Source organism: Sus scrofa, chromosome 1 (genome assembly GCF_000003025.6).
Source record: "Sus scrofa isolate TJ Tabasco breed Duroc chromosome 1, Sscrofa11.1, whole genome shotgun sequence".
NCBI lineage: Eukaryota > Metazoa > Chordata > Mammalia > Artiodactyla > Suidae > Sus > Sus scrofa.
In genome coordinates, this window is record NC_010443.5 from 246,807,959 (window position 1) to 246,820,163 (window position 12,205).

Here is a 12,205-nt window from a genome sequence, read left to right on the forward strand (position 1 = left end):
CTTTTAATTTTGGATTGATTCATTCATTTATAACACTAGAAAAGATTTGGGATTTCTTGTTAAGTAAAATGCTAGCTGTTCATTTATTCCAAAGCATATACTTAGAAATGTGTCATTGGGATCATGAACAAATCAATTATTGGTTTAATTTTTCTTTAAAAACCTCTATTCAGATGAATAAATTTACTTTTTTTCTTTTTTCTTTTTTTTTTTTTTTTTTTGTCTTTTTAGGGCTGCACCCATGGCATATGGAGGTTCCCAGGCTAGGGGTTGAATCGGAGCTATAGCTGCCACAGCCACAGCAACGCCAGATACCACAGCTCATGGCAACGCTGGATCCTTAACCCACCCGAGCGAGGCCAGGGATTGAACCTGCATCCTCATGGATGCTAGTCAGATTAGTTTCCACTGAGCCACAATGGGAACTCCAAATTTACTCTTTTTTTTCAGTTACATCTCCATTGGTCATTTGTTTTAAAGGTATTTATATATTTTAGCTGAGTTATCTCTTTGTTATAAAGATTTTAAGACTAAGGAAAGAAGATTGAATTTGCTATTAACATTCTTAAAAATCTAGTTTGATCTGATTGGGAAGACATCATCACTTGGTGCATATGAGAGCATTGTGAAATTTGTTATTTGTTATTAAATGTCCCACTGTTTAGCTTAATTAATTGAAAAAAAATTTTTTTTTTGGTCTTTTTAGGGCTGCACCCATGGCATATGGAAGTTCCCAGGCTAGGGGTTGATTCAGATCTGTAACTGTTGGCCTACATCACAGCCAACAGTTACAGATTACATTACAGCAGCATGTAATCTGAGCTCCATCTGTGACCTACACCATAGCTCATGGCAATGCCGGATCCTTAACCCACTGAGTGGGGCCAGGGATTGAACACGCGTTCTTGTGGATACCAGTCAGATTTGTAATCCCTTGAACCACCACAGGAACTCCATGAATGTTTATTAAAATATGAAAATGTAGGCCCTATAGGGGTATGTTTGGTGTGAAACTATAAATTGTAGAGTAAGAGGACTGCTAATATTTTTACCTAGATCCTCATGTTTAAGAGATTCTGGATTCTGATTCTTATTTTAAGTTAGGTCATTTTAAAATGTTACCAGTTTAGCACATCTATTTGATATAGAATAAGTATATAGACTGTATGGAATATAGTGTGAAAAGAGTGTGAAATTAAGCTGTATTATTAGTAAAATACATACTATGAAGTAATTTTGAGATATTTGAGTTCAATATTATTTTCTTATTTTTTGTGGACTGTGTAGTGAGCTGCTCTATTGTTAGAAACGTGGGTTTATAATCCATTTGTGCCCACAAGTATTATCATTTTATGCTTTTTCTGTGAACTTGAGGACAGAAAAAACTTCCTTGAGTAGATAATATTTGCTGACTTGTATCCCCACATTTTGTATATGAACTTTAGAAACTGATTCTTTTTGATGAAATGAATCAAAACAAAAGTTCTTTAGCTGTAAACTGGTTAACTAATTAATTGAATTTGAATGGAGGTTTTAAGACAGTTCACTGGGTAGGACTTATTATGTAAAGGAATTGTGAGGAAATTGTATCATACTTCAAATTGTTTTAAAAGTATCGATATGTCACCCATTCAGAGGGCATTTATGTGATAATCTTAGATATCTGGAACATAGCCAGAAAACATGCAAAACACAATAGAAATCTAAGTCAACACAATTAGTGTCATAGAATTCGTGAGCGATAGTATCTTTTGTCATGATAGTGTTTCAGAATCGGTTGACTATTAATATGTACATGATACTACTAAATTTTTAGGGTTTTTCCTTCATTTCCTGGTTGTCAACTGATTCTCCTTCTAGTGGAGTAAGGCAGCTGTTAATGACAGGCATAATCATAGCAGTAGGAATTCAGAGCTGAGTGCCTGAGAGAGGAAGAAGGCAGGGAAACTATAAAATGTGGACATAGTACTCAAAAATAGCTTGCATCCAGTTGAATTTAATTAGGAACTGATGCGTGGAAAAACTGATAAAAGTTTGTTTCTCCCAAGTTTCTCTTTCCATTGACATTTTCAGAGTCCTCCTGTCCCTCTCAAATTTTCCTGTTCTTTCTCTCTCCTTTGTTTTTTTCCAGCTTTGATAAAACCTGTTTCCAGTTTATCGTAAATTGGAAAGGTTCTGGTAAAATAAATCACCTTTGGTTTATATGTATTTTCTTCATGTGCCACTTTGCTTCTTATCTTACTATTTCGTTCTTTTCTTCCATCCTTTTTTTAGTACTGCTTAATAGCTTGAACCATCTGGAGATGTGGATTTCACTACATTATTTGTCAGTGTTTCCTAGACAGAAATCTGAGTTTATTATTCAAGAAAAATGCTTAACTGAGAGTTGCTTGCAATTATTTTACTAGTATATCCAAATAGTATCCAGGTAATAGTTTGATTCCAAGTTAGAAACTAAATTCACTTTCCTAATAGCTACATGGACTACAGGCTTGCTTCAGATACCTGATTGCTGACAGAATAGGGAAAGATTACTTGGAAGATTATTATTGGACTAGCAGTATGTTGTTAGATATTTGAAAAAATTATCTTAAGGTGTATTATTTGCAAATATCCCATATTAAGGTGATTAAAGCAGATTAATATGAATAACTCATGGGGACAAAAATTACTGTAGACCGAAATCTAGGCCATGAGTCTTTTTAGACTGCATTATCTTCAAAAAGAGTACTTTAAGTGAGTTCCTGCTGTGGCACAGTGGAAATGAATCAACTATAGTATCCATGAGGATGTGGGTTCAATCCCTGGCCTCGCTCAGTGGGTCAAGGATCAAGTGTTGCTGTGGCTCTGGCATAGGCTGGCAGCTGTAGCTCTGATTTGACCCCTAGCCTGGGAACTTCCATATGTCACCTAAAAAGCAAAAAAAAAAACAAAAAACAAAAAACAAAACAAAACCTAATATTTAAATGATCAAATTGCAGTAACTCATAGAACTGAATACAAAGCTATGTCACTTACCAGAATCAGACAGTCTGAAAGTGAATAAGGAAACATAGCCACACGGAAAGAGAGTTTAAAACATATTTTCACTAATTTTTTTTAACTGTTAATATTATTGTTTGATTGATAGTAAATATATGCAGAAAGATTACCAGCAAATGAATTAGTTCTGAATCATGAACTTTACTTCTGGATGAGCAAGTAACCACAGCTCCATCAAACTTGATTTTTCTTCTAATAACTGGCCTATAGAACACTACGTGGATCCCTTGCCAAAATTGATATTCCTGCCAACTCCCCCTTTCCCCTGAATTTGAACTTGTGTTCTGCCTATGAGAAGAGCAGAGTCTGTGGGAAGATTTCTAAATCAGTGTAATTAATGAGCGACTTCATCACAATCTTGGCACATAGCTCAGTTGTCAGACTAGGAGGGAGGGAATGATTACCTGCCCTTAGGTGCCTTCAGTAGACTAAAAAGTACGGAGTAAGGTGAAAGAGGACCAGTCTTCTGGATTTGATCACAGATGAAAAGGGAAAAAGGGTTTTGTGTATTTCCCACTTCCCACAATAATGCACCATTGGAGTATTGTTGGGCAGGTGTCAGTCTCTGACCACTGGGAGGAGCAAATAAGGAGAGGAGTGGAAGCTCACTCAGCATTTCAAAGGGGGTGGAAGTAGATTGGCAGAAGCTCCTCCTGTGGGCTGAAGTCAGGAATTCTGGGAGAGGAGGACCATCAGAAAAAGCATGAATGTTTCAGTTGTGAAACCTTGTCACAGAGTATGGATGCATGCAGTACTGTATTCAGAGTTTATTTCAAGTTGTTTACTAAGGTTTTGTTAAGAAGACTTCTAAATGATCATTTTTGGGGAAAATAGTGCTTTTTATAAACAGGTAGATATATTCATAGAAAATATAAAACTTTTAATGTATGGAATTAGCAAGTATGCTGTATTTTTTTTGAAATCTGATAGTGTTGCCTTTGGTCTCTTCTAGGGCTGCACTCGCAGCATATGGAGGTTCCCAGGCTAAGGGTCTAATCTAAGATGTAGCTGCCGGCCTACACCACAGCCACAGCAATGTGGGATCTGAGCTGTGTCTGCGACCTAACCACTGAGCTATGATGGGAACTCCAGAAAACAGCATTTTGAAACTCTTATTCACTCTCTCTGAGTTCCCTTCATATCCGAAGTTATTCCTTAATATGATATTTTTCAGGTAAAAGCAGAAGTCTCAATCATATATTGTAAAAAGTATTAAATATTTGCCCCCTAGTCATTTGCGCATTGGCTCAAGGAAACATTACAAAATTATCTGTCCCAAATGAAGTAGGAAAATCTGAAGTATGAAACAATGTGAACATATAGACAAAACTTGAAAAGTTTCCTCAGTATTATGTGGCATTCACATTTTTACTAGCAATTCTATTGGAAATCAAAATAAATGTAAATCTCTTCTGGAAATCAAACTAAACATAAATCTCTTCTGGAAAATGTGAATTTTGACATTCTAGCCTTTGCTAAATTCATTGTTTTGACAGTGTTAGTATATTTTTCTCTTAGCAGTTACCATTCAGAAACAGATATATTCTTATTTTTGTTGCTCTTTATCAGTGCTCTGATTTTAATTAACTTTTCCCTTGCTATCTCTTTCTCTACTTCAGCTTGTGTTACAGAGAAGTAGAGAGTTAAAATATTTAATTTATTTTAGATAATTAAAAAAGTTGTTATCTACAAATAAAATGGCTTAGGATGGACTTTTAGGATTTGAAGATATACTTTGCTCATAATTTTATAGATGAGATAGCTTTGTCTGGAAAGAGTTAAGTGACTTGCAGATTAACATAATGGGGTGAAACTCAGATCTCTTAAAACTTGGTCTGATGCAACTTATTTTTTGCTGATGAGCTTAAAAATTTCTGCTGATTGGGGAAGAAATTTGGAAATAATGAGTTTTGTTCTGTTTAGGTAAATGATTCATAGAGTAGAGTAAGCAAGATCTAAAACGTCTTTATTATAATTCCTATTTTAATTGTGTTTGGAAATGGTCTTCAGTTAGCTGCTCCATATATGTAATTATTTTAAGAGTACTTTGCTTCTAACATCTTTCTATAAAAGGATAAAAATGAAGATGAGAAGAAATAGAGAAACAGGAGTTCCCGTCATGGTGCAGTGGTTAACGAATCCGACTAGGAACCATGAGGTTTGCGGTTTCAATCCCTGGCCTTGCTTAGTGGGTTAAGGATCCGGCTTTGCTGTGCGCTGTGGTGTAGGTTGCAGACACGGCTTGGATCCTTCGTTGCTGTGGCTCTGGCGTAGGCTGGTGGCTACAGCTCCGATTCGACCCCCTAGGCTGGGAACCTCCATATGCCGTGGGGAGCGGCCCAAAGAAATAGCAAAAAGACAAAAAAAAAAAAAAAAAAAGAAATAGAGAAACAATAATATCTTAATCTTCAAAGTACTTAAATAAATTTATGAAAGAAAGTAGTTTCTGTGTCTACTTATCGCAGATTAAAAATGAGAGATTAGGAAAAGATCTGGTTTAACTCCTTTATATTTAATTGGTAAGGAAGAACCATTTGTGAGTACTCCTACATTATAATCTTATTATAGTTTAATTTAAGGAAGTTTGGTCTCAGGTGACAGATTCATATAACTGATAAAGTAAAAGGTCAGAATAGTAAGATTTATTTTAAATAGCAAGTAGCCTAGTGTAATAAATAATAATGTAAGAGCCTTACATGAATGTGTACACGTGCACTCTTGCACACAGACACATTGAAAAACACCACCTTACTAAATTAAGTAACACTAGACACAAAATTGGTCAGTTTTAAAAGCAGTAATGGTTTTTATATTGTTGGGTTATTGGAGTGGCTGGTAATATCCCTTTAACCAAGTTCTAAACCAACTGGGAAATAAGACAAAGCAATAAAGTTGATAAGAGGCCAAATAAAGTGCTTTGGAGAATTTAGCTTATATCAATGGGCACATGTCCTAATTTTGAATCCTGGAATTAGATAATCTTACCCACCCAGGGATCTAAGTATTGGGCTGCTGCAGGTCTTTGTGTATGTGGAGGAGCCTGTTTCAAGGAGACTTACTGCAGAGAGAAAAAGAACAGAGTATATGTTCTCTTTGGCAAACAAGCTGCCAGAAAAGAGGGAAAGGTGCTAAGCTACTTATTTCTAGCTTGTCCTTTCAGACTCATAATCAGATTAAGTCATATTTTCTACCCAGGAGAAAATGAGGGAATAGAGAGCAAGGCTAGTGGCGCTTTCTCCATGTATAGAGAAAAATCATGTGCATACTTACATCTGCCCTTCCCCTCTCTTCACGCTTATATAAAAATATTTGATTTATAAGTCTGGCTATAATGACCATAATTTTAAAAAAATCAATGTAATTAACTTTTTAAAAGGTAAATTTGACGTACAATATTATATTAGTTTTAGATATACATGCAATTGACTTTCTTAACATTTCCTATCCCTAGTACCAAAGTAGATACTTTGTACTTTTAAGGATGATGTAAGGCACATGTTACAGATGCCACAGAATTAAGTTGTTTGCTGTAGAATTTGGAGCTTATTAGAAATGGATCTTTAGAAACATTAAGAACAAAAATCCTTTACCCCTGGCCTGGGAACCTCCATGTGCTGCAGGAGCGGCTCAGGAAATGGCAAAAAGAACAAAAATCCTTTAATAAAGAAGTAGAATGATTAGTGTACAAGGTCACAGAATTGGTAATGGTAGTGCTGGAACTTTGCAATGTGTGCATCTTCTAAATCTCAATTCTATTCTTTTGCGTAGACAAGTACTCAGACCAGAATATTTTAGGAAGGGTGTAAAAATGACCAATTTCCACATAAGAACAAAATTAGAACTGAAGAAGAGAGATAACAGAAGCACTGATGTATACATTTAATTAATGTTCAATTAAATTTAGAAATTATTGGAGTTCCCATCGTGGTGCAGCTGAAATGAATCCTACTAGGAACCAGGAGGTTGTGGGTTCGATCCCTGGCCTCTCTCAGTGGATTAAGAATCCGGCGTTGTGGTGAGCTGTGGTATAGTTTGCTGAAGAGGCTCAGATCCTGCGTTGCTGTGGCTGTGGTGTGGGCCAGCAGCTACAACTCTGATTAGACCCTTAGCCTGGGAACCTCCATATGCTGTATGTGTGGCCTTTAAAAAAAAAAGCAAAAAAAAAAAATTGATAATTATTAAATATACTTTGTGCCAAGCTTTATGCCAGACCCTGGGGATAGAGTATGAGGCATAACAGCCGTGTTCTCATTGAATGTGTTGTTAATTTTGCTAGTCAGTGTGGGGAAAAAACTTTTGTTGCATCTATTATATGGTATGTGAATAAAAAGGGGACAGCAGTTTCTGTGTGTACTTTTCATTTTTCTGTGATGTACAGCACCTAGTAATAGCTGTGCCCTCTTCTTAGACTTGCACTAGCATTCTCCAAAAAAAAAAAAAAAAAAAGTATGTTAGGTAGCATAGATTTAGGTTGGCAGTTTCTATGAAGTGATCTGAGGGAAAGACCCATTGCTAGAAATGTTTTTTTGGTTTCTTCTTGTCTGAATTTTTGCCACTACAATTTCATTCTTTATTGTAAAGGATTGTAGAACTGCAGCCTAGTTTTATATGTTAGCAGGCAATCCCTAAGAATACAAAGTGCTTGCCCAGTGAAGGCAAATAGAGAAAACTTGGAACAACCATTATGAAGTAGTCAAAGAGATCTCTGAAGAAAAATTGAAGAGTAAATTTGAAATGTGTAAGAAAACCGTCAGAATGCATAGAATGTGTGTTCCATGAAGGAGATTGATTGTTCTAGTTGAAGAGTGTCAGAGTGAATGAAAGTGGAGGTGTGTGTTGGTAATCTTAAGGTAAGAAAAAACATTTATAGTCATTTGGAATTAGTTTAAAATGTTAAATTTTCCTCCTTTTAAGGCGATTTATATGGGACTGGATTTTCTACTATAGTTCTAACCTCACATTATACAAGCTGACGTGAACTGTACAGATTTCCTGTAATTTATGTTTTGATGAATATGAACTAATCTATTCCAGGGTTTATATCCTAACTTTTCTTGCATGTCACTGCCATTGAAACTTGCATGAAAAGCACTAACTGCCTTCTTTCTCTTCTCCCTGATTTGCTCCAAGGCTGCCAGACAGATCAAGGATAGGTATGGTATAAAACCTACATTTTTATTTAAGTTTTCGACATTGAAGTCAGAAATGAAATTCAAGAACAGTTTCTTATTAGAATCTTATTAGTTAAAAATACCTAATGGCTGAGTACAAAAAGAAAAAAGAAAGTCTTCTGCATTTATTCTGGAGTAAACAATATATAAAGATTTTTTTAAAAATATGGTTTTGGACAATTATGTACTTTCAAAAGAATTTCATTTCTGGTATAATATAGTTTTAGTACAGTTCTTAATTAGCTATGCTAGTAGATGGGGAACCATTTTGAATAATTAAAAAATATATATTCCCGGAATGCATTTTTGTGTTCTTAAATTTTGTGTCTTATTTTTTGAGAAGCTACAGAATTTTATATCATCCTCAAGAGCTAAAGCTCTCTACTTGACTGCTCTCCTGTTTAACATCTTTGTATTCTCATTACATCCTATTCCTGGTGCCATCTCTTTCTATTTCTAATGCCACTACTATCTAGTTTGTGGGAGAAGAAAATTAAAACAGTGACAGACTTTGGCTTTAAAAGGTCTTTTCCTTGGTGGAGCCAGGATTAAGAGAGCAATTTAGTAATTGCTGTAATGAATGTATCAAGGGACTAAAAGAACTGTTGGCAATTTTGGATTGGACTATCACAGAAAGGATGGTTTTGATCTGCTTGGCTAGTCACTGAGCATTGACGATAATGAGATTGTCACTTAAGGTTTCTTTATTTGAAGATTATGAAATTCTCTGAAAGGCCCAGCTCTTCAAAGCACCACTCTGAACCCTAGCTTAAATTATTCATCAGATAATTCACAAAATCATTCATTATGCATTGTATGAAAGCCATTGTTGCTGTTGTTATCTTGGCTGAAGACTTCAAGTTGTGTTTTTCTTCTGGCCTTTTATTTGACTGGAGGCAAGATTCACATGGCAGTCATTGCATTCTTCACAAATATTAATTTTTCTATTTTTGTATATTTTATATCAGGGAAAGGTTAAAGACATGGGTTATTCTTATAAATCCTAAATGTAGAAAGGAGAATATGAGATTTTGATGGTGTAAAGTATTGACTGTATGAGCAATGGATGCTAGATAGGTCAGTTTTTTGGATAAGGTATATTTGGATTGTGTCTTCTGGAATTTGCTATGAGTAATCCATCTTCCACCCTAGCTAGATTTTTCTTTTGTTTGGCACCTCCTCCGCTAAGTGCTGCTCTGCTCCCTGTTTTTCTGGTTTAGAAGTCACTTCTTAATCAAGCTTTGGGCTGTCCAAAGACTTTGCAAGAAACCTTGCAAAATCTCTCATTCCTGTCCCAGGAATGAGTGTGGTTCTGTGCTTCCCAGAGTCCTGTCCTCACCCCTGACCACTTTCTTTTTTCCAGATTTGTTTGTCAGAATTTAATTTTATGATCAGTTTTCATGGCTGAATGCATTCTTCAGTGAGGCTGGATTTCTTTGCTTCTTCTCCTAAACCAACCTCTTGGCCTGATATCATCAGCATCCAGGTGACCTCAGGATTTAGGGTTCCTTTTTTCTGCCAGAGTTAACCCCATTTTTTTGTTGCTGTTGTTTTTCATAGTAAAAATTTTTTTTTTGGTTACTCACAAAATTTTTACTTCCTGCTTAAGGAGCAGGAAGGGATCTTAGCCTAATTTTTTAAAACTTACTTTTTAGCTTGTTAATGTCTAGGTTTTGCTGATGTAGTTTTTAGGTGTTCTTCCAGGAAGCAAGCTTCTAGAATCCCATCATTTATAATATAAAAATAATTTAGACATATAATCAAAATAATTATCTTCTCTAAGTGAAGAAAGGATTATTTCCTTATATGAGAACAGAAATGGTAGTTAAGGAAGAGTGTGTAACATATCTTAGCAGAGAATCAAAAAATAATAATGAAGATATCTATGAGTAGTTCCTGTTGTGGCTCAGCGGTTGTGAACCTGACTAGTATCCATAAGGATATGGGTGTGATCCCTGGCCCTGCTCAATGGGTTAAGGATCTAGTGTTGCCGTGAGCTGTGGTGTAGGCCAGCAGCTGCAACTCTGATTCCACCCCTAGCCTGGGAACTTCCATATGCTGTGGGTGTGGCCCTAAAAGAAAAAAAAAAAAAGGAAGTTCATCTCGGGGCACAGTGGTAAGGAACCTGACTAGTATTCTTGAGGACGCCGGGTTCAATCTCTGGCCTCGCTCAGTGGGTTAAGGATCCGGCGTTGCTGTGAGCTGCGATGTAGGTCGCAAACATGGCTTGGATCCCGTGTTGCTGTGGCCGTGGTGTAGGCTGGCATTTGCAACTTCATTTAGACTGCTAGCCTGGGAACATCCATATTCTATGGGTGTGGCCCTTAAAAGACAAAAACAAAACAAAACAAAAAGTATCTATGAGAATTCAGTATTTATCATTGGCTGTGACAAAAATAACAGAAGTAATAGCAGGAGAGACAGGAAAAACTAAAGAAATAATGAGAAAATAATACATAACAGATCTTGAACTTTACAAATCAATGGTATATGCTTCTGAGTTGAGGTACATGCTTACCTTAGTTGAGGTGCGTTGTGGGAGTTACTAGTTTTTGAAAGAAAAGGGTCATCAAAGGGGGAGGTTCAAGTTAATTAGGTAGTTTGAGGAAATTAAAAGTGTTCATCCTTATGTTTCACAGTTATTTTCTCTTTGTAAGAATAAAACTAGGAGGAAGAGATCCTTGTATTCAGCTTGTACTATTAGAAATGAACTAAGAAAGTCAAGGTGAATTAAAACATTCCTAACCACATGGATCCTGTAATGTAGAGAACTAGCTATGGATTTTAGATCGTTAGTTTGGGCTTTGAGACACAATTGTCTAAATTCAGTTTAAAAAGAAAAAGTCTTTTGGAAAGTTCAGTCTTTTATATTTTTTTATAGCATTGTTGCTCATCTCACGTGATTTATGGAGACAGATTTTCATTGACTAGATAGGTTATTATTCTTGTTTTTAGGCTTTGAAAGACCTCTATAATCAAGTTCTACAGACAAAGTTTTAGGTTTAAATTCCTTAAAATACTTTCAGATTTTTTTTTCTCAACAGTTATCAATAATCATTTAAACAGTCAGGTTTAGAAGCAACCAAGTAAATGCAAACCCATTCAGTGGGCATTTACTAGGTACCTATCTGAATATAGCTCTTTCAGAAGTCTTTAAATCAAAAGATACTAGGGGCTGTAAAGAATAACATATGTAAGACTTAGCCTTTATTCTTAATTGCTTATTGACATAATCTTAAATTTTATTATTGAGAACCAAGAGCTTAAGATAAGAATGTGTGACATACTCAGTGTTATACTTGACATTCAGTCAAGCATGAGTTCCCTTCTCCATAAATAGTATTTCAGTATAGTACTTTCTTCTTGATAAATAGATCAGCTGTTGTTGACTCTTTACTACTGAAGTGATTACTTTCCTAGTTTTAAAATGAAATAACTGAATACAGTGACAGTTTGACATTTTTCATCCCGAAATAACTGAATGCAGCAACATCTTTATACCTTTCATACCATTGATCTTTAGGGTAGTTGGGTAGATCTGAAGGACTAGGCCCTGCTATTCCCTTTGTTCCTCCAGCTCTGTTTCCTTCCTCTCCTGATTGTGTGCTAGGGGACAATAGTCATAAATGACTTTTGTATTATTCTTTAATGAAAGATAATAAGGGGAGTTACTTTGTGATACTTAATAGAAATTTACTGTAATATGAAAAATTGAAATTTGAGATAAAGTAACAAATTAATAGAATATGAGAATTTCTCCTAATCTTCATTTTAATTGACAGAACAGTTTTCCCCTACTTTGGGAAAAATGACTTTTTTTTTGTTTGTTTGTTTTATACCACATTCTTGTAAAGAATATTTATGGTGCTCCTGCTATTTCCATGGCGTACGGTTTCACAAGGCTGTTTCTCCTTGTATCCTTCCATCCAGCTGATGTTGATACATCAGAGTGACACCTACTAGCATGGTATTCAGAATTGTGATCTCATTTC

The 12,205-nt window shown here is 35.6% G+C and overlaps 1 protein-coding gene across 3 annotated transcripts in view; it reads left to right on the forward strand.

The window, feature by feature from the left end:
• FSD1L (fibronectin type III and SPRY domain containing 1 like) overlaps positions 1-12,205 on the forward strand; it is a 78,987-nt gene that overhangs the window by 39,861 nt on the left and 26,921 nt on the right. For all 3 annotated transcript variants that reach the window (XM_003480570.4, XM_005660313.3, XM_005660314.3), the window contains exon 5: positions 8,173-8,195. In XM_003480570.4, coding sequence (XP_003480618.1) covers positions 8,173-8,195 — 23 coding nt within the window. The remainder of the gene's footprint in view (positions 1-8,172; positions 8,196-12,205) is intronic.